The sequence below is a fragment of the Notechis scutatus genome, chromosome 1, assembly GCF_049901735.1.
Source record: "Notechis scutatus isolate UNSWTSFEM ecotype Mainland chromosome 1, rNotScu1.2, whole genome shotgun sequence".
Taxonomy (NCBI): Eukaryota; Metazoa; Chordata; class Lepidosauria; order Squamata; family Elapidae; genus Notechis; species Notechis scutatus.
This window is the reverse complement of record NC_142009.1, coordinates 75,255,082-75,278,791: the sequence shown is the minus strand read 5'-3', so window position 1 is coordinate 75,278,791 and position 23,710 is coordinate 75,255,082. Positions and strand designations below refer to the sequence as shown.

General features: G+C 41.3%; 1 protein-coding gene and 1 long non-coding RNA gene across 2 annotated transcripts in view; one reads left to right on the top strand and one right to left on the bottom strand.

Annotated features, from left to right (window-relative positions):
• The window catches only part of URB2 (URB2 ribosome biogenesis homolog), a 33,607-nt gene that overhangs the window by 2,251 nt on the left and 7,646 nt on the right, over positions 1 to 23,710 (bottom strand). The window contains exons 4-9 of the mRNA XM_026669464.2: positions 18,725 to 22,103; positions 16,428 to 16,588; positions 15,391 to 15,501; positions 10,299 to 10,532; positions 8,570 to 8,660; positions 5,987 to 6,126 (exon numbers count right to left, since the gene is read on the bottom strand). Coding sequence (XP_026525249.2) covers positions 5,987 to 6,126; positions 8,570 to 8,660; positions 10,299 to 10,532; positions 15,391 to 15,501; positions 16,428 to 16,588; positions 18,725 to 22,103 — 4,116 coding nt within the window. The remainder of the gene's footprint in view (positions 1 to 5,986; positions 6,127 to 8,569; positions 8,661 to 10,298; positions 10,533 to 15,390; positions 15,502 to 16,427; positions 16,589 to 18,724; positions 22,104 to 23,710) is intronic.
• LOC148132863 (uncharacterized) lies at positions 3,554 to 5,898 on the top strand. The gene is made up of 2 exons (XR_015746436.1): positions 3,554 to 3,652; positions 5,743 to 5,898. It is a non-coding gene; the product is annotated as an uncharacterized LOC148132863 (long non-coding RNA).

The window sequence follows — 23,710 nt, the reverse complement described above, 5'->3', positions numbered from 1 at the left end:
TGTATTGAGTCAATTACATTACGACATTCAAAACACACCCAAACAAGCTTTAAGTTAAGCACAATTTTAATTTAAAAAGACAACCTTAATCAGGATACTGAAACCTACTTGACTAATGTTTGTTTTTTTCCTACCCAGGCATGGTTTAATGTTATTTGTATCATTTGATGAAACACTGAATAACGCGCATTAAATAATAACAGACTTAAATAATTCTCAGATTGGACTTGTGGTGCAAGAGTCATAACCTCACCCTGAACATCAAAAAGACCAAAGAATTGATTATAGACTTCAGAAGATGCAAAGCAGAGCCTCTCCCACTATATATCAATGGAAATTGTGTGGAAAGAGTTCATAGTGTTAAATTTCTAGGAATTCATATTTCCGACAACCTTACTTGGTCGGTCCACACTATGGCCACTGCAAAGAAGGCCCAACAGCACCTGCACTTTCTGAGATTCCTGAAAAAAAGTGGTCTGGGTGAGAAGTTGCTGGTTACTTTTTACCATTCTACCATCTAGAGCATTTTGGCATACTATGTAACGGTGTGGTGTGCTGGATACTCTGTAGTGGATAACTGGATAAGATGCTCCAAAGAGTGATAAACACAGCACAAAAAATCATCGGTTGCTCTCTTTCTTCTTTGGAAGAGATTGCGAAGACCAGACTCCTCTCTAGAGCACTAAAAATCTCCACAGACTGTTCTCATCCTGGTCATTCATATTTCAAATTGTTACCATCAGGGAGATGTTATAGGTGTCTTAAAATGAGGACTAATAGACTGAGAAACAGTTTCTTTTCCAAGACAATAATTGTCTTGAATCAAACAGTGCATTTGTGATTTAGTCCTATGTATATAGTGGCATTTTTAAACTATTTAACTTACTAAATGTTTTAGATAGGTTTTAGACTAGGTTTTTAATTATTATTGTTGTTCTTGTAATTATTTTAATTTTTAAATATTCTGTAGTGTGATTGTGATGTGTGTTTGGGGCACTGTGCTAGACTAGCGATTTCAAATTTCAGGGTTCGGGGATTGGCAATGACCAATGGCAGCGGTTTTTTTTCAGGGCGGGTTGGACAGACCAATGGCAGGTTTTTTTCAGGGCGGGCGGTTGGGGGGGGGGGGGGGGGGGGGGGGGGGGGGGGGGGGGCCACCCGCTCTATTCTCTCTATTCTCTAACAGTGCTATGGTCTTCCAAAAGCATAGTTTTGCAGCATTCAAGATTGTTTTATAAAAATTTACGGATTATTGAGCAATGGTGCATTCAAGTATACACACTCAGTCCAGGAATTGATCATTTCCAGAACCAACCTCATTTTTCTTCTGCATAAAAATCATTCCTGGCCTTTCCTATCCCTCTTGCCTTTTTAAAAAATAAATGTAACTTCGAAAGCAACCATTAATTGCTATGTTTCTCGTACAGGAAAGCCAAAAGCCCTTGTCAGTCTACTCAAATCATCAAGGATTTACCAAGCACTCTTTCAATATTAATACACACACACACACACACACACACACACACACACATTTCTTTCCAAATAAACCACTGCAGAAATGCCTGAAATGATGCATCTTGAAATGAGTTTTCAATAGATTTCACTGTCACCCTAGAAAATATGTACCAATAGCAATAACACTTAGACATACATACAGCTCCACAGTGCTTTACAGTGGTTTACAGAGTCAGCATATTGCCTCCAACAATCTGGGTCCTTACCCACCTCGGAAGGATGGAAGGCTGAGTCACCCTTGAGCCAGTGAGAATCGAACTGCTTAACTGCTGGCAGCCAGCAGTTTGTGATATAACCAACTAGTTAGGTCTTCATCAAGATAGAAAATATGCCTGCTGGTTGACCATCTTTAATTCCCTCTCCGCTCCCTCAGCGTCTAATTCTCCTCCTTAGAGAGTTTGGAGATTCCTGAACGTTTACGGAGGTAGAAGAGGATGTATCTGCAATGTGTCATTTATCAACAAAATGTCTTTATCCATTCCCAAAATTCCCAAAGCTATTCAGCTGGGTCCTCATTTGTCTACCGAAGGAAGGACTCCTTCTAAATGGTTATATTGGGTCCATTACATTTTGCTTGATTTATTTTGGATTGGGAAAACATATTCCCAAACCTACAGTTGAACTCATGGTTCACGATTGTCTGGGAAACAATCCTACTACCACTAAGTCAGGGGTCTCAAACTCAATTTACCTGGGGGCCGCTGGAGGCAGAGTCTGGGTGAGGCTGGGCCGCATAAGGGATTCCACAAAAAATGTTGTTAAAAAAATATCCTCAAATGTTATGCTTTCATATCACGGTGGGGGCCACAGTATATCATCCTGCGGGCCGCAATTGGCCCGCGGGCCGCGAGAATGAGACCTCTGCACTAAGTACTTATCTAAGTCTACAAAATTCAATCAGACTTTTTTTTTTTGGAAACACCCTTTTCAGTACTACTACTGCTCATCCCTTTTTATCTTTAATCTGCTCAACTGAGAAATTCATTATGCATTTCTTTGTAATCCAAAATTTTCTTATGGAGTCCAAAATTTTCTAACAGTAACATCACCAAAGCTAAAGACAACCCTGGGAATCAAACCCGCTCTACACGACTCCTGGCTGTTCCTTTTGAATTTCAGGACTGCAAGGCACCATCTGAGTAAAATGCCAGCTCTGGCAACATTTTCCTGCTGTGGCTGCCTCGAGAGGCAATCTTGCTATTTTTACCGCTGAAAAGTATTCCCTCCCTCCATGTGCCCAAACCCCAGATTAGTCTCATGCTGCCAGACATGTCAGACTAACTTCCTAGGAACAGAAATTAAAGAAAGGGCTGTCATTAGCATTAAAGCTTTTTCTTTTCGTCTTCAGGCAAGTAATAAAATATTTTTCTGATGAATTGAATTTCTAATTACCATGACAGCATGGGGGGGGGGGGGGGGGAGGAGAAGAATGTCAGTTTATCATCCAAGGTAGCTGTGAACCCATTCATACTGTGAAAATGGTCCATTTTTCTCACAATTTTTAGCCAAGTGGTATCATCTATGTTAACGTAAAACCAGCTTTAAAACCAGCTTAATGCTAGGTAAGGAATCTGTGATTAGAGTCTTCAAGCTGTTTGCAAGAAAGTGCAAATGGGTTTGCCTACAGTTTTTTTTTTAAAGTAAAATAAAATTGTACATGAATTACATGCTTTACTGCTGATTTCTAATTAATAACACAGGTAAGGTAAATTCATTTGATTTCTTTATCCAGATTGGTCTGAATGCACTGGTTTGCCTACTTTATATAAACATTACAATAATAAAAGGGAAGTAGAAGTGATGCTGACAAACTAGAAAAAAAAAATCAGATTTAGAGTACAGGACCTCTAAAAGAAGTGCAAAGATCCCAATTTTGCATGCTTGATTCTTTAACTAGTGCTTATGCAGAAAAGTCTCATTTATTTTCCAGTTCTTTTATATTTATATAAGTATTTAGTTATATTTTACTCATATTTATTTTATATATATTTTACATCTTTTATAAAATATATTTCATATGCTTCTTTTATATTTAGTCCAGACTGCCTGATGAACCAATTCCAAGCCCAGCCACAGAAGTCTGGCAGTGGTGTGACAGGTGTCGGGGTGTGGGAGACCTGGCTGCGGTGGTCCTAAGGTAACCGGGTACAGTGGGGGGAGCAGGTCCCCCCACAGCTTGATTTTTATGCATGCACCACGCCCCACCTCATATAACCAGACGGTGGGCAGGGCTTAACTAGGACTTAATTTTTGGATAGGGCTTATATTAGGCGCAGGCATGAAAATCGGGCTAGGGCTTGTTTTCAGGATAGGTCGTATTTTCGGGGAAACATGGTACCTTTCTTCCCTCTTTGATCTTCAGGAGAATTATAGGATCTAGCCCAGCCCACTCATACCAGCAGAGAGGCCCCCTATCAGTCAAAGATTTCCAACTAGTGGGATCCAGAAAAAGAACCTTCTCCATCCTAGCACCTGCACTTTGGAACATCCTACCTTCCAACTTGAGATCTGCCTCCAACCTCGTATCCTCCAAGCCTGAAGATCTGACTCTGCCAGTTGTTGAAGATCTGGGACCCAATGGGGGAGTACTCACACTGGAGGAAGTACTAGATTATTAGCAAACCCCACTTACCCCCTGCTTCCCCAACCACCCATCTTTTATTTTCATATCGCTCTATCATGCTGCATTATACAACAATATGAGGATAATTTAATTTTGAGAACAAGTGTCATAAGCCATCAAGGCAAATAAATTCAAGAAACGAATAAACAATTTGCCCTTGGTCAAGGAGACATTACACTGAATCCCCTTCTTCAGTGTGATATCATGATGTGAATCCCCTTCTTCAATAGAGACACCATGAAACACTGAGTAACTGCAAAGTGAGAAAATATGGGAATGAATCATCGTGCACGACAAAAGGAAACATGCTGATCTGAAGCACATTTCCCCCAGGCCTAACTAATGCTTGGCCTATGTTAGCTCAACTGAGTCATTTTCTAAAATGCCAGCTAAAGAAAAGAAAAAACTCTGAACAATACAGTATGAAGTATGTTAAAAACAGAGTCACTTGCAGTGATTAATTTCTCATTGAAAGAAGAGCTGGCTACTCATTAAAAAGAATGACTGAGAATTTCAATTACCATAAAAGGACAGAGGGCCAATCAGGAGGAATCCAGTGAGCAAATGAAATAAATTTAATGTCTTGCCCCTGTCCGAGCCTGAATCTGCGGGGGAAGATGAGCTGGAATTGGAGCCAACAGAGATCGATGGGGTGGCTTTGTTGGCTTTGGAGCAGGTCCAATCAGGCCAGGGCTTTTCAGGAGGACAGCTTGTAGGCGGAGAGGAACAGGGGCAGGATGATGAAGAGAGGTTAAGCAGGGAACATGAGAGACAGAGCTCAGGCGATGAGCAGGGACCGCCCTCTCCTGATCCTTGAGCACAGAGAGTGGAGAGAAGGCAAGAACAGCGCAGATTGACTCATCTACTCAAGAGGAGAGCGCCCCGCCCCTCTTCACAAGACACACCTGGGGACTGAGACTTAAGTAGGGAGAGGCATTTGTCGGGAACAAATGTTGAATTCCTGGAGTGTTGAGTGCTGATGTTTGAACTTTCCTGGATTCCTTCTTGATTTTTGGATTCTTGCCTTGCTTCTTGGCTATCTGGACTCTTTGACTTGCCTGGTGGATTTTCACAATATTGGACTGGACTATTTGCAGCCAGAAGCTGCGTGAGGTATATGTGTGTGTGTGTGCCTGTCATCCCTTGGCTCTGGGATTTGCCAGAAACATGGGAGTATTTGGGGGGAATTTGGAGCAATAAAGGGGTGGTTTGAACTGCCAGCTGCCTATGTTGCTTCTGTGCCAGAAGGATAAGGAGATTATTGTTCAACAGAAAAATAAGTAGGGTGGAACAATCAGAAGTTTTACAAAAACAGAATTTCCTTTCTCAAAATAATACAGATTTTAGAATTAAAAAGATGTTCAAGACAAATATTTATTGCACATATCTGCAGTCTGATTCTAGGTGCTCTTTATGAAAAACAAATCCTATTGATTATAGTAAACCTGATCTCCAAGCAGTGGGGATGAGCATATTTAAGCTTCTCTCCTCTAGTCTGTCTTGGAAGTACCATAGACTCAGGTATCCTAATCATTTTTAAAACTGATTCAAAAGTCTCTTTCAATATTCTAAAATACAACTTCTCTAAATCTAATACATTGCAGATACATTCATTCACCAATATAACAAGCCAATGGTCATGGCTCCCAAAAGGCTTACCAGTAGAGGATGATGGAAGCTATAGTCCAACACTGCTAGAAGGCTTGGATTTGGACAAGATGTCTTATGACATGAAACTCAATAAAGAAACATGTCACTAATTTTTTCCCCGTACATCAGTTTCAAGGTATTCCTCATTTCTTAAAACTAAGACTTATTGGTCTTTTGACTGAATAGTGGGTCATTTACCTTTTGCAATTCTATCACATATTGGGCCACAATGAAGGCTGACATCACAGTGAAGTCTTCTGTTTTTGCAGCAATATAACTATACATCCGCTCCACCAACTGAGCACATTTCAATATGGCTTCAAGTTCATCCACGGACCCTTGGAAAACAAAATGAACTGAGATTTAATATTGCATTACATGGGGGAGGGGAATGGGGATGAGAGGTAATTCGGTTTCACCCATCCCTCAGCAAATCATAGGGGCAAATACAGGTAGTCCTTGACTTACAACAGCTCACTTACAGTCTCAGTTAGCATCACAAAGTTTGGACTCAATTGTGATTGTAAGTTGAGGACTACCTGTATACTGATGGCCATATGAAAGCTTTCTGGAAGCAGCTCCTCATAGTTCTGGGTCAGTTATAAGCTGCAGTAGCACTTAATAATTTCCTCGGCATGCTAATATGAGAAGGAAGAGTGTATGCTTTTTAGGATGGTATATGTATAATTAGACCCACTGAAATGTATTTTTTTCTTGCTGCTGAATTTATCCTCTTACATTCGTGCCTCCTGAAATGATACTAGTAAGATTCAACTCCTAAACTCAGAGGATGTAATAACAAGTAGTGGTTCATTATGGAAATACTTTAATTGCACCTAGGCTTCTATAAGCCTTACACAATGAGAATTAAAACACAAGTAATAGGAAATATTTAGAAAAAATAATCACTTTTATTGCTATGTATATGCTTACTGTTTGGGGCAAATGGACTTGTGAGATGCAATAATTGGCATCTAAACAATGCCTACATCTTTCACCTTTCCCTAATGTGTACCACTGAAGGAAAGTATTACATGGTCTAGATAAGTATTGACCCGGTCCTTATGGATATTCATTCAATATATTGAATGGGCTTTATTTCTAATGGTGGGTATTAAGATCACAGTTGTAGGTTCCAGTCATTCTCATGTATGTATGTATGTATGTATGTATGTATGTACGTACGTACGTATGTATGTATCTTTGGTTATTCGGGTTTTCTCCCGCGTAAAATTGGAAGTATCTAGGCGACGTTTCGATGAAGTCTCGTTCATCATCTTCAGGCTTGTATCTTTGGCTTTGTGCTTCTCAGAGTAATGTGAGCTTGCAGCTGCTTCTTATCAACAAACGAGTCCCAGCCATGAAAACCAACACCAGACCCAAAAACAACACATGACACCACCACCATTCTCCCTCACCAGACTCAAACCCAAACCCATCCCATAGATGAAAGACAACCACCATCCAGAAACCAGACCACAGCTGCATCACCAGCTGCCACACACACCCTGACCCCCCAAACCAAGCAAATGGACACATGCCATGACCACATATCCAGGCCTCAAACTTGGAGCCAAACCAAAACCCGGAATGTCACATCACAGCCACCCGCTCAGGATATCACATCACAGAACTCAGGAGGTTACACCACAAAACCTCTGGATGTTGCAACCCAGCCAACGACCCAGGAGATTACAGCACAAGATCCAGGATGGCAAAACAATAGAACTCAGAAGGTCATCACCCAGGTCGTTACAACACAGGAGGCTGATAGACACACAGCCAATATCTCAGCCACACATGTTCTTACAAAAAAAAACACCAGCCAATCTGCAAACATCAACTCCATCAACCAATCAAGAAATGACAACACAGCCAACCTCCCCACCAGTATGTATAGGGAGACGGCAGCTCCGATCACACTTTGCTCGCACAAGCACGAAGCGAAAGCACCAGTCTGAAGATGGCGAGTGGGACCTCATCGAAACGTTGCCAAGATGCTCTCAACCTTACATAGGAAAAGACCCGAATATGCCAAGCCCTGCATATATATATAATAACTGATGAATTCTATTCAAACCCAAATAAGACTTACACACAGAACAAGTCAAATTTGGCTAGCAAGAGCTTTCCAGACATGCAAAATCACTTTACTGTCAGGAAAGGACAGGAGTGCAGGATAAATAGAATAGAATAGAATAGAATAGAATAGAATAGAATAGAATAGAATAGAATAGAATAGAATAGAATAGAATAGAATAGAATAGAATTCTTTATTGGCCAAGTGTGATTAGACACACACACACAAGGAATTTGTTTTGGTGTAAATACTCTCAGTATATATAAAAGAAAAGATACATTCGTCAAGAGTCGAGAATCATCAGGTACGACACTCAGTGATAGTCATAGGGTATAATAAGCAATCAAATCATACTAGGAAACAGTCAATATAAATCGTAAGGATACAAGTGACAAAGTTACAGTCATACAGTCACAAGTGGCAGAGGATGGATGATAAGGAGTGATGAGAAGATTAACAGTAATAGTAGTGTAGACTTTGTAAATAGTTGGACAGTGTTGAGGGAATTACTTGTTTAGCAGAGTGATGCCTTTCAGGAAAAAACTGTCCTTGTGTCTAGTTGTTCTGGTGTGCAGTGCTCTATAGCGTTGTTTTGAGGGAAGGAGTTGAAACAGTTTATGTCTGAGATGTGAGGGGTCTGTAAATATTTTCACAGCAACAATGAAATGAAAATGGAATATATAAGATAATAGATGTCAAACCTTTGTCTCCTTTTTGTCTTCCTTCATGCATCACAGAAATAACCAATCGATGAAAACTGTTCAGAAAAGATGGAGCTGCTTTCAGCATCACCTGAATAATAAGTACATTGATGTTAAAATGGAGAGATTCAAAAATCCATACTCAAGAGTAAATAAGAGATCAAAGGCAGGGTTCAAAGATACGTCTGGCTTTTGAAGTCTGGCTTTTGAGAATGCAGAAGGTGTTTTATTGCAGAAGGTCTTTCATATTTATGTAACAATAACCCATAATCGTCTAGTCCAAACATCAGTACAGAGTTTAACATGCAGCCACAATGGCAGCATCCACATGCATGAGAAAGATACAGACCGAATGAAGAAATTCTAAGACACTTAAAAAAAATATTACAAGGGAGGTAATCTAAAATACTCTAAAGCAGGGCTGTCAAACTTCCGGCCCATGGGCCGGATGCATCATGCGCTGGCCACGCCCACGCCCGGTTTAGTGAAGGGGGAAAAAAGTCCAGATACGTCACGGTGTGAGTTTGACACCCCTGCTCTAAAGAATGAAGCAGCAGTGATTAGGACCTGGGAAGCAGAGGAGATAGGTACAAGATGGGAGGCAGAAATGGAATGAACTTTATTAGTTGAAAAGGACATATAGAAATATTTAAAAAAACATTTTAAAGGATATTATTAAATATCCTTTTAATATAAAATATTAACAAGGATATGCAAAGAGCTTTCCCTTGTTGGGCTATGATATTTTTTTGGCTAAAGTTGCAAACTATTTTAAAACCTCCAAACTTCCAAAGGATGGAAACAAGAAATGCTGACAGAAATGGATGAAAAGCAAACAATATATCAGCTTTGACTCATTCTAAACTAATATCCTTAAAGAGGGAAGGGGGCTTCTAAGTTTCAAATTTCAAAACAAATGCCGTTTTTAAAGCAATTGTATTTTGGGATAAAGGGAAATGCCTTGAGAACTAGGTGATCGTGGCTACATCATCTTTTTTTTTTTTTCAGATCTAGGATTGCTTCTGGATCTCTTTGAAATGTGTTGGGAACCATGTGAGAAGCTGGAAAGAGCAGATTTAAAAGAGAAAGTGGCTCTGTTCAAAGTAAAAACAGCCTTTGTCTTAATCCCCATCCAATAGTTTCCATTAAACCAGTGGTGGTATTCAATTTTTTTTACTACTGGTTCTGTGGGTGTGGCTCGGTGGGCGTGGCAGGGGAAGGATACTGTAAAATCCCCATTCCCTCCCCACTCCTGGGGGAAGAATACTGTAAAATATCCATTCCCTCCCCACTCCTGGGGGAAGGTTACTGCAAAATCCCATTCCCTCCCCACCCCGCTAACCTGCTTTCCAGCTCCGTTCTCCTGTGCAAAGCAACAAAAGAAGACCCAGCCGATCAGCTGGGAGGCAGAAAATAGATGGGGGAGCGGCCAGTCAGAGGTGGTATTTGCCGGTTCTCCGAACTACTCAAAATTTCCGCTACCGGTTCTCCAGAACTGATCAGAACCTGCTGAATACCACCTCTGCATTAAACTGACCTCCTCCCTCCCCTGAGCCCCAACTTCATCCATCTTAAAAACCACCAACTTTCATTTTCATTTATTTTTCTAAACTCGGGGTCACCTTAACAGGAGATGAACAACAGCAGAAAAAACCTAATGGGGAGGTATATAGTTTTATCCCTCGTACACTAGGCTGTGTTCCGTGGCTTTTTAAAGCCTGCTCCTTACCTTAGGATGACACTGCAATATGGAAAAGAGCACTTCGTGGATTCCCAGAAAGACGCTGTTATACACCCTCTGGTCAAGAGGGACAGTCAAAAGAATATTAAAAACAAGAGCAACGTGATGTGGGTTGGAGATAATCCCTTCTCCACATCGAAGAAGAAGAGCTGCTGCCTCCAGGATAGGCACAGCAAGAACAGGGAGGACAACTGGATCCTGAGAAGCCACTTTGATCTGCATCTACATCAGGAGGAAGGAAACACAAACAGTAGGACCCACACTACTACCCTGTTTCTCCAACAATACGGCCTCCCCCAACAGGAAGTCCCAGCATGTTTTATAGGCATGAAATGAAATTAAGCCCCTCCCCACAAATTAAGGCCTATATTAAAACATGCGAAATGGGGGGGAACGGTGGGGGCTTGCCGTTAGGAAGTACTTTTGTTGCACACCCAGATATGGTGCTGCCTGCGTTGACCCCGATACGAAGTGCCCCACCAATGCCGAGGTCAACATCCAAGCCATCGCCGCCCGCCCACCCAAAGATGCAAGGGGGGGGAGAATTAAGTCACCCCCGAAAAGACGGCCTAGCCATTTTTTCAGGGCTCAAAAAAAAAAAAATAAGACCCGGCCTTATTATATGAGAAACACGGTAGGTGTTGAGGCGGGCTTCTCCAGCCTCACAACTCCCACTGCGAATCACACAACTGCTAAGCCATTTCCAGCACGGTTTTCCGCAACGGGAGTCATACCAACAAATCCGTGCATATCCGTAATTTTTCCTTGCCACTGAAAATTTGCTATACAGGGAGTCCTCAACTTACGACCGTGACTGAGTCCAAAGCTTCTGTTGTTAAGCGAGACATTTGTCAAGTGAGTTTTGCCCCGTTTTACGACCTTTCTTGCCACAGTTGTTCAGTGAATCACTGCAGCTGCTAAATTAGTAAGCCGGTTGTTAAGCGAACCTGACTTCTCCATTGACTTTGCTGGTGAGAAGGTCGCAAAAGGGGATCCACATGATCTTGGGATGCAGCAACGGTCATAAATGTGAACCAGTTGCCAAGGGTCTGGATTTTGATCACATGATCAGGGGAACGCTGCAAAGGTCATAACTGTTGGAAAACGGTCATAAGTCTTATTTTTCAGTGCCGTTGTAACTTTGAACGGTCACTAAACAAACTGTTTTAAGTCGAGGACTGTATTGGGGGGGGGGGGCTCTGGCTTATGCCAAGGACATAAGACTATGTATTGCAGGGATGTCAATCTCAATTTCATTGAGGGCCGCATCCAGGTTATGTTTGACCTCAGGAATGGGATTCAACAGGCATTACTACCGGTTCGGTGATTATGTTTTGTGCACCTTATGCTTATGCTGCGCTGCCCGGACAGCTGCTAAGCGCTGCGCGCAGGTGCACAGCATTCAAAAAACCTCTTTTTTCCTGCTTTTTCAACCTCAGCTGTGCCGTGCAAAGCAGCTGAGGTTGAAAAAGCAGGAAATAAGGGACAGGTAAAAGCCCGGGCAGGTGGGTGGGCCAAACAGCAGCAGACACAGAACTGGTTTTGTGTCTGCTGCTCTTCAGAACTACCACTTCTATAGAACCGGGCAGAACCGGTAGCATCCCACCCCGGGTTTGACCTCAGGAGGCCGGAGGTCGTGGCCAGCTACAACAGCCTCCTGCAGCTCACTGCCAGTGAAAACGGAGCTCGGTGTCTTCCCGACCTCCATTTTGCCTGGCAGAAGGCTGCAGGAGGCCGTCATGACCCAAAATGGAGCCTGGGAGGGCTGTGTGTAGCCCTCCCAGGCTCCATTCTTGCTGGCAGAGGCACTGCAGGTCTGTCCTTCGCTGTTTCCAGGGCGGTCCCACAGGCCAGATTTAAGCAACCCAGATCCGGCCTGCGGGCCTTGAGTTTGACACCCCTGATGTGCTGGAATGAAATTTAGAACTCTTCTATACAACCAGGTTTTCTGTTGTTGTTATCTGTTCAGTCACTAACTCGTATCTGACTCTTTGTGACCTCATGGACCATAGCATGTCAGGTTCTCCTGATGACCACTGTCCCCCCAGTAGTTTGCCCAAATTCATATTCATTGCATCAATGATACTATCTAATCATTTCATTCTCTGCTGCCCGCTTCTCCTTTTGCCTTCAACCAAATCAGTTTTTAGCTGCACAGAATTTATTCTTTACTACAGTTCAGCTGCTTCAAGACTGCACATTTGAGTATAGGGTTACTGGATGAGGGTTTTGATGTTTTTTTTTTTAACCTGGACAAGCATCGTGTTTCCCCAAAAAGTTGCTTTGGGGTTGACTAATTGAATGGGCTTCAGACAAAGTGACCTAAATGGTATGATATAATTTAATGATGTCATTTAATGATGTCATTTAATTCTCCTTTGTGTTATTTTGCAAAAAAGCAAGTATACATATAAATATAGTGTAACTATTATGTATACAACCCATATAGACTAATCTCACTTTAAAAATAAAATGTTGACAAGAAACAAGGCTTCTATTTTTTCATTAGTAGTTTTATTTCATTATGTCCTTTTCTTTTAACTAACCCTCCTATGAGAATGACTTTAAAAAGACAAATTGGAATTGCAAAATAGGTAAGTAGTTTCATCCATAATATGCCTATATTCCTTGCACATTATCTTATTATTTCCTGTTTCTTGGAGATTAATTGCTATCTCTACTAGCAAACTACTCCTAAAAATAAAATCCTATGGTATCTCTGGACAACTGAATAACTGGATAGAAGCATTCCTGTCAAACAGACAACAAATGGTCAAAATCGGGAGCGTACTATCAAATCCAGTACCTGTCAATAGTGGTGTTCCCCAAGGCAGTGTTCTAGGACCAACTCTCTTCATACTCTACATAAACGACCTCTGTGATCATATTAAGAGCAATTGCGTTCTCTTCGCTGATGATGTAAAGCTGTTCAATACCACAGACAATACTGCTACCCTACAAAAGATCTTGACTATGTATCAGAGTGGTCAAACAAATGGCAACTTCAAATCTCAACAAATAAATGCTCTGTCTTACATATTGGCAAAAAAAATCAGAAAATAAAATACAAGCTGAATAGTCAAGATCTTGTTGATGACTCAAGCTCTGTAAAGGACCTTGGAATACTCACCTCTAATGATCTAAGTGCTAGAGCCCACTGCAACTACATAGCCAAAAAGGCATTAAGAGTTGTTAACCTAATCCTACGTAGCTTTTTCTCTGGTAATATCACACTACTAACCAGAGCATACAAAACATTTGCTAGACCAATACTCGAATACAGTTCATCAGTCTGGAACCCACACTACGTATCTGATATTAGCACAATTGAGAAAGTCCAGAAATATTTCACAAGAAGAGTTCTCCACTCCTCTACTCGTTGTAGAATACCTTATGCCACCAGACTTGAAATTCTAGAACTTGAAAACCTTGAATTACGCTGTCTTCGGTCTGACTTAAGCATGGTATATAAAATCATACATTGCAATGTCCTACCTGTCAATGAATACTTCAGCTTCAACCATAACAACACAAGAGCACACAATAGATACAAACTCAAAGTAAACCGCACCAAACTTGATTGCAGGAAATACGACTTCAGCAATAGAGTGGTCAATGTCTGGAATACTCTACCCGACTCTGTAGTTTCTTCCCCAAACCCCAAAACTTTAACCTTAGACTGTCTACTATTGACCTCACCCCTTTCCTAAGAGGTCTGTAGGGGGCGTGCATAAAGCGCACCAACGTGCCTACCGTCCCTGCCCTATTGTTTCTCTTATTCTTTTATTTTTCTTATATGTACCCATTTCATGTATTCACAACTATGTATACATTTATACTTATTATCTTGTAAACAATTGGCAAATCAAATAAATAAATAAATAAATAAATAAATATAACTACAATATAAACACACACACACAAAGAGTATGCAAGAAAAGAAGATATAAGTTAGAATCTCTGATATAGTTCTCCATCTTCCATCTTCGGTGCATTAGTCCAGTGTTTTTCAAACTTACTTAGCAACTTTAAGATGTATGGACTTCATCTCCCAGATTTCCCTAGCTAGCATTGCCCAGTCCACATATCTTAAAGTTGTCAACTTTTGGAAATACTGCACAGCACAGACACTTTTGACTTCAGGCTGAACTGTTTCAAATGTTCTGGAAGCGATCTGATCTGTGTGTGTGTGTGTGTGTGTGTATACATATACATATATGTATGTTATTCAGCTTTGTTAAGATTTTCCCACGGAAGTATCTTGTGCTTTTAAAGTTGTAGCAACGTTTGACAGAATCTCATCTGCCATCATCAGGCTTCTGTATTGTGTCCGTCTGTGAGTCAGACTTTTACAGTGGTTTATAAAGTCTGACTCACAGACGAACACATGATCAGAAGCCTGATGATGGCAGATGAGATTCCAACTACAACTTTAAAAGCACAACTATAATGATGTGGGAATATACATATATACATATACATACACATACATACATACACATATATACATATACATATACGTGTGTGTATGTGTATGGGTTAAAATATCGGGCTAGGAACCAGAAGACTATGAGTTCTAGTCTCCCTTTAAATAAATAAATAAATAAGTAGGTAGGTAGGTAGGTAGGTAGATAGATAGATACTGAATAGATAAATAATAAACAAATATACAAATAATAAACAAATCAACAAATAAATATCACATGTGTCTATTTGCCATTAACCTGTATATTTTGAACCAGGGATTCAAAACTGTCAGTGGTCTACAACACGTAATGAAGCACAGGACATAATTCCACTACCAAGGAAGCCAGGAAGTCTGACCATATAGGAAGCTGCAAAGGGTAGGAATAACACCCAGTGTGCTTTTGGAATAACTAGACTTAAAAAGCATGGAACACTGAGATAGGGTTGATGTCAGCTATGTAGTTTTTGATCCTTAGACTTAAGGCTACAACATGAAAAGTCTATGCTTTTTTTTATGTCTGTGTCCTGGGCAGGGTGTGGGGTCAATAGCATAAATATAAACAGTGACCTAAATTCAATAGCATATATCTAATCCAGCAGCAGAGGTACTTACAGCTAAAGCAGTCATTATCTGGGGAGTACAAAACCAGAAAACTTTCTCTTTCTCTCCACTTAGAGGACAGTTGAGTAGCACTTTCAGTAAGGTAACAGCTGATAATACTATCTGTACAAAACACGCCAAGAAAATAAGAATAATAAGCATGGTCACATCAAAAAAAGATAAAAGATACAAGCAAAATGCAATGTAGAAAATATCTGGTTTTACAAAAGTAAATGAAATTTAAGTATACAGCTAGAAGTGAATCTCTTAAGATGTCTATATACTGATCATATGTTTAAAATTACTTTTCTGAAGCTTGCCAATGCATAGACAATTGGATAGTTAAGTACATTACTTAAGCATTAAATCAACAGGTTAAGACTACAGCATTAAAAAAAAAAAATCCTGAATGGTGCCATTTATTTTTGGTCATGCTTGATAATTAGCTTACACAAAATTTCCCAAGAAATAACCTTCATGTAACTCAGGAACTACCTATAATATAAGATTTAGGGGCAGAGAACATATTTTGTACTCAAGAGAGTTTCTAGGTTTAATCCCAACTCCTTCCTGTAGGGGGCACAATGGCTCAGATGCTGAGCTTGTCAGCTAGAGTTGACAGCCTGGGTGCCTAGCAGTGGGGTGAGCTCCCATTCCTGAACCAGCTCCTGCCTGCCTAGCAGTTTGAAAGCACACAAATACGAGTAGATATATAGGTACCGTTTCAGTGGGAAGGTAACAGCATTCTGTGCAATTTTGACAATTAAGCCATGCTGGCCACATGAGCACAGAAATTGTCTTCGGACAATGTTGTCTCCCTCGGCCAAAAAACAGACATCAGCACCAAACCCTAGAGTTGGACGTGACTAGACAGAGAAACCTTTAACTGTTACCTTCTTCGTGTAAAAATATTCCATGTAAAAAAATACAAAATAGAAAACCTGTTCAGCAACAAAGTAATTCAAAAGTATGGAACTAGACTGAAGGCAAATACTAAGCATTGTTGATTCAAATATATTTTTAAACAAAAAAATTAACATGGTTCCTACTTCAGGATTTTGTTTCCAAAGATTGCAAACGTTCAGTCCCTCAATCAGCAGTCTCAACATGGTAGAAAAGTCATCAGTGGTACCATTCTCCACCAGCTGGGCAATCAATTCAGTCAAGGGAACATCTAGATCTTGAATCAACTGGCTTTTGACTTCAGGACCTGCAATAGTTCAAGAGAAGCCATCATCCAAACTCTTAAGGCCCACAAACTGCTGATAGATGCCAAAACATTATAGCACAAAACTTGTCCTTACTTTTTACCCTTTACTTCCCCCCATTTATTTGTCATTTACTGAAATGACAAACCAACCCATTCTTTTTCTTTATAGTGCAATAAACTTAACAGCATTTCTCTTACGCCAATAACTTCTCCTTTCCTGCATCCTGAAGGCTAGATGGAAAATCTAGCTTCTCCTGTCACGTAAATGTCTTGCCCAAAACTCAAATTATTTCTATCTATAGAACTTTCTGTAAATTATAAAATATATTAGCAAAATTTCATCCAGTGGAAGGGCCACATCAGACAGGAGATATCGCAATGCCACTAAAGCTTCCTTAAGATTAACTTTAAAAAAGGTAATTCTGAAGATACTGTTGAACTATCATGCTAAATATTCTTTATCATAGACATAGGCCATGATGATGGAATTGCCAAAAGCTGCAGTTCATTTAGATAGCTCTTGGTTCCCTCCAGCTTCTAAATCAGGCAGGCTGCTACCATTATTAGGTAACTATTGTATTCCACCCAACTCTCTGCTTCTATCCCAGCCAGTATGGTCTCTTTGGGGGTACAGGAGGGTGGGTGGGGGGAAACAAGGAGCAATATTCTTCATGCCCAGCAAAGAGATCTAACTAAATAACATCTCCAACCCAGTTAGCTATCAGGTAGCAGGAGAGAAGCCAATGACATCCTACTGCAGTCAACTAACAACGTTCAACTATATTTTCAAAGAAATTAAAATCTAAAATATATTATTTTAAATAGGCGATTCTTTTTGGTGGCTTCAGTTCTTGTTTCAAAATAAGATTAAAATCTCCAAAACCTCACTTATGGCTCCTAGAGTCCACCCCAAAACAGGTGGGAACCAACACTTTGGAACATTTTTTGGTCCTAAAAAGAGGGGACCAGGATGCCTTTAAGGCGGGGGTCGCCAACCTTTTTGGACCTCAGGGATCACCAAACTCATAATTTTAGATCCCAGGGACCACTAACTGGTTATGTGGGTGTGGCCTAATTTGTGGGTGTGGCTTGGTGGTCATGTGACTGGCTGTGCATGGCTTGTATGTAAATATTATAAATATTGATATAAATATTGAATTTTTTTTATAAAAAAAGAGCAACCTTTACCCAAAATCAGGCAAAGCAGGCAGGCAGATTGAGTTGCTCACAGAATCATTCAGAAATCTATCTATCTGCCATCGGCTAGCTCATTCTCCCAAATTTGCTTGCCGAGAGCCTGCACTGAATTTGCTTGCAAGCAAACCTTCAGTCCTAAGGGAGGTTCGGCTGTACTTAAAAGCAGAGCCCAAGATCTAAAGACTAGCTAGAAAGCAAGAAATCCAACCATTTCCTGCTTCCTAGCTAATCTAAATCCCCCGGCACAGCAGAACAGATGATGGTCGGAAAAAGGAAAAATAGCAATTTAGCAGGAAAGTTTGCGGGCTATGTGGGTCGTGCAGCCTTGTGTTCCTGCGCAGCCTGGATTAATTACTTTGGGGGGGGGTGCTCTGTGGGTGAGATTTCTCTGCGGCCCACCAAAAAAATTTCATGGCCCCCCCAGTGGACCACGGCCCACCGGTTGCGACCGCTGCTTTAAGGCACCAACCATTATCCCCTAAAAATTCTAGGAACTACAAAAAAAATCAGGCAGATCGTCCCAAGCCCACCAAAAATACAAAAACAAAACAAAAAACAATAAACAACCTTCAGTGCATTATGGTAAATTCATATCATTGAATGTGTTTCCAGCAGGCCAGGAAGTACATAAAGGTAAAAAGGATATGATCAAGATTCTGAGCTCTAGAACTTCGTTAAGAGTCACTGGTTTCTCTTCACTAACAACTTATTGTACTTTTAGAGTCACATCATAGCCATTTTTGGAGATGCCATTAATCTGACATTGGTGGCCATCCAGTAATAATTCTGTCCTGTCACCTATTTCATGATCTCTATTATTCCTATGTGCTGATTTTTTTTATCCTTGCTCAACACTGGCTACCTGGAACTGTTTCTAATCTACCATCTCCCTTCAGTATTTAGGAGAGAAGTGAGGAAATAAGAATTACACTTCCTTACCTGCAAGTAATTTTCTGACCGAATTAAATACGGCAATAGAAGTTACATGTGGTGGATACAGTTCTGGCATGGAACAGAAAGCAGTCAAAAACCGCAAAGCAGAGTGAAGAAACTGGAGGTTCCCATCTGCCAAGTCAAGTTCTCTCAATATTTGAACACAGAAGCTTTGGTATAGTTCCCTGTGAAAAAGCTGTCTGTTTTTGCTGGGTTTCATCGGATCTTGCAGCTCGTTCTCACCAGCTGCAGGAAGCATAGATTGAAAACAAGATGCATCTGCTTTTAGAAGAATAGTAATATGCGGTATAAAAGCTAAAGGCAACGGCTGGCCTTTTGTCTTGTTTCTAAGGCAGAACTTGATAGTCACTCCTGTTTGCAACATGGCCTGTTTAAGAAAAACAGGTAGCATTCCTGAAATCTGTAGTTTTCCATCGGGTTGTTGTTGCAGGTACGTAGCCAGAACATGACACAATGAAATTAATGCCACTAGAAGAACTTGGTCAGCTGCAGGGCTCCAATGCTCAGGCTGTCCAGAACTTCTATCGCGTGGTTGACAACTTGTTATGAAAGACAGGAACTTTTCCAGGTTCAGTTTCACACTCTGCCTCCTTTCTAGGATTACTTGAAGATAGTGCTCCAAAAAGAGTTGGAGCTCATGAAGGAATTCATCCCAAGCATCCATCCTCAAGACACCGCCAAAGGTCTTGCAGACTGCAAACGTGGAGGTGAGGAGAGCTTCGAGAACATCACTAGCATACAAAACCTTGAAGGATGAGTTTGCATGTCTTCCGGCCTGTAAACACGCTAGAAGGTGGCAGCAGGTTGCCAGAAACTTTAAAGACAAGGCTCTGTTGCAAGAAATGCTTGCTCTGGTATTAACAGCCAAAGAAATCAACAGAAGAAAGCATCGTGTGAAACCCAAAGGAAAGAAGCTGTCTACATTCAGTGTTGAAATGACCTCTAGTATATTCAAGAGCTCTTTGATATGTTCTTCTTCCAAGGTAGCGTAAGATCTATCTTTCACTAATGACAGTATATTGAGAGCAACTTTCTCCATAACTGCCCAGGAGACTGAAAAGTCACTCCTGGACCTTACGCTGGCCGCATGACCAGAAGGGATAGCTTCACACCACAGAGTATTTCCTGCACACAGCAACTGAAGAGGCTGGTTGGCAATATTTGGAAATGTGGACGAGAGCACACTAGCACAGTGCTGAATTATTTGGCTTAGGAAAAAACAGTGCAGCATCTGCAGTTCTGGGAGAAGAGAACTGTGCAATAAATCCTTAGACAGCTTCTCCATTGTGAATAAAACATCGTCCTCTTCAGCAAAAGTTGACTGGGGTTGCTTAACCAACAGTGTTTTCAGGAGCACCTCTGCAATATACTCTGTATCATTCTCAGAAAGATAAGGAAACAGGACAGGGAGATTTGAGACTATCAGGTGCCAGTGTGCCACGGGATAAGTAAGAGCGGTTACACTACTCGCACTGCCATCCCAGGGTTGCGATTCTTCTTTGTTCATGGAAGCTCTTCCAGACTGCAGAATGAAAGCCCCAGCACTTTGCAAAGCCTGATGCGATGCCTCCGTCCAACAGGTGTTGCGCATCAGCATCTTCTTCATTTTTTGAAGCACCAGCCATTCGGTACAGTAGCGGCTCATTGGGGAGGAACATTTCACCAGCTTATCTATCTTCTGCCAACACTCTGCGTCTAAACCAGGAAAGATGGTTGAGAAGTTCCAGTTTCCTTCAGAAGAATCATCAAGCAATGGGGCTAAGGGAGAGTTATACTGCTTGCAATTTAACGCAAAAAGAGTATCACTTTCTACACACACACAAGCCAGAAGAAGAGCTGAGTTACTGACCTTCTCTGTCCAAAGCTCAAGTTCTGTTGCTTCCGCCTCAGAACCTTTCAGCAGGTCAAATAGAACTTGGGTGACATTCTTCTGCACTCTCTCCAGCAGGTGTTGAGCGCGATGCACAACAGACAACGGAGCGGAATCATCTAAACTCTTCATGTGGAAGAGAACCGAATACAGCAACGTGCTTATGGACTGAAGCTTTGAGGCCATGTCAGCATCCCCCTTGACATGAGGAATGACGAAAGTCTGACATTGCTCCACCGTGAGACCTATGATATCCAGAACCTGATTGGATGGCAGATCCAAAAGACACTCACATAGCTTGGCCCTGATACCGGCTGGCAACAGTGGCAGTCTTGACTCCTCTGCAGCAGGACGTAAAATGACTGATAACACTTCTTGGAAGAGATTTGGGAACTGACGCAATTTGGCGTAAGTGGAGAAGACGGTGCTAACAAGGGCTGCCTGAGCCTTCTTCGTACGTGGCTCGGAGACCTCCACATCAATCCAAGCCAAGGCCACTAAATCATCCAAATCAGGATCCACAATCAAATGATTCAAGGAAATCAGGGCCTTGAGACATCTAAACCAGGCAGGTATGGTGGCCTGGGAATGGTTCATCAGCGACTGGGCTAACTGACGGTAAAAATTAAACTGGACTGCCTTGTGCCGAATCCGATCAGCGGCCACGTTATAAATATTATTGCTCAGCACCAAATTGAGAAGCTGCTCCACCGCGAGCAGCTCTGAGCTCCATTCTGACGCTGGAAGCTGGTTGTCCCAAAGATTCCCCCGCAGGCAAGAAATCTGTAAGCAATCGCAAAGTTTGGTAAGCATGTGAAAGCAGACCAAATGATCCTCGGGCTTATTGTACGTCTCTAAAAAAAGCTTGAAGAGCAAAGGCACGGAATGCGCTACCACTTTCCCATGAAGAGCTTGTTCACCAAAGGCGGCATCTCTTAAAGTGGCCTGGATTGTATTGGCTGGGAGAAGCAGGTTTTTCAAGCCTTTCTTTGTGCCAGCGGATTCCTTCTCTGGCAACAGCTCTTCTCTATAGGATGGCAAGAGCTCCTGCTGGAAAATGCCAGCCTTGAGCAACGTCTCCACGTGATTTCGGGCCTCCTTGATGAGATGTGGACGAATGCGATCATCATCTGCATCGGTCCATACTTTCGTGGTTAGCAAAAATCGAAGCAGGAGGCATGGCTGCAGCAGTTGTTGGATCACTTGTCCAAATACCCGATTGGCATTGGTTTGCTGCCGCTGAAGTAGAAGGTACTGCCTGAGGCTCAGTTGAAGGACTTCAAACAACTGGAGGGACACGGCATCTTCTGATGATAACTGCCAACAGGTTAGCCAGCACAACTTACTCAGAAGGTGTACCAGCAGTTCAAATTTTGCAGTATAAACTATTGAAAGAGGAGGTTTGGAAAGGATGCCGCTACAACAGCTTAGCACCGCCTTGACATTCTTCAGTGTTTTTTGATTGTAAGCAAGAGAAAGATTTTCATTTATGACCTAAAGATGAGACAAGGGACAAAACAGAAGTGATGCGCAAGGATCTGTATCAAAATTAAACTCAAGTGTCTTCTTGCATATTTATTACTATCTGATAAATCACTTATAAATATATAACTTAACACCCCAAAAAACTAAAGAACTTAACAATTGATTTCAGGAGGAAGAGAGGTGCACATTTACCCTTGTACATAAATGGTGAGGAGGTAGGGAGAGTTGGTAGTTTTAAATTTCTGGGCGCTTATATCTCAGAGGACCTCTCATGGACTGTGAATGCTAACTTGCTTGTGAAGAAGGCACAGAAGAGGCTGTACTTCCTGAGAATGCTCAGGAAGATAAATCTATCTCAGCATCTACTTCTGTCCTACTACCGCAGCACCATTGATAGTGTCCTGACATATGGATTCTTGCATGGTATGGGAGCAGCTCTGTAGCGGACAAAAAAGCTCTAGAGAGAATAATTAAAACTGCCCAGAATGTCATTGGGCTCCAGCTACCAGCCCTGGATGACATCTTCGCATCTCGCTGTTTGAGGAAGTTGTACAACATTCTCAGAGACTCTTCCCATCCTGCTTACAACCTTTGTGAACTGTTGCCTTCTGGCAGAAGATACAAAACAATTAAAACTTGGACCACACGTTTTCGGAACAGTTTTTATCCCAGAGCTATAATTGCACTTAACAATGAATTTAAGGACCACCATCAGTGAGCTGTTGGACAGTATTACTTAGTCTGTTGTGTGGATGCTTATGTGTTCTTAGGAGGCGGGGAATTTTGGCGGGTTTGAGGATTGTCATGTGTGTGTGCGTGTTGGGACTGGTCTCTGGGTATTATGTGAATTTATTGTATGTATACTGTGTATATACGTACAATAACAATAAAGAATTCAATTCAATTCAAATGATATAAACAATTTTCTTTCCCTCCTTTTAAATTTTACTACACTACCTAAACGATCTGTTCTGGCTCTTTATAATGACAGTAATTATGGAAATTCAACCTCATCCTGAGGATCCAAAAGCAGACAGACAAAACAAATGGAAGATTCAATAAAGGTGAAAAGTTCCTTTACAAATGGAAGGTTCTATAAAGGTGAAAATCAAATCAGGCAACGACTTAGTAAAAAAATATTATCATACTAGCACAATCTGATTTTTAAAGCAATGTAGGTCTTGGTGGACTTTCACAGCAAAGAACCATTTCTTATTGTCAAGCCCCACATAGTTGCCACTAAGAAGAAAGAACCACATCAGATTTTAATATCAGAGGTAAAAATATAGGTGACCCTGAGGGCCCAGGTAAACTTCCAAGTGGCCTCAACGACTCTCAGAAAGCGTGCTAACAACCAGATAACTGCAAGGAATATAAATCTTTCCATTCTCCACCATTCATTTAGAACTGAAGAAGCTTCTTGGATAAGAAGCAAAACGTCTTCAAGTAAAAACAAAGGAAGTCCAGAAGCTTTTTGAAAAATCATCTTTGGGACAACCATGACCAGTATGACTGACAATCTCCATAGATATTTAGGTAAAAATATAATCTTAAAATCTTAAAAAGTCCCTAGGCAGTCTTTGGAACAGTGGTTGCCAACCAGTCGGCCAGGGACC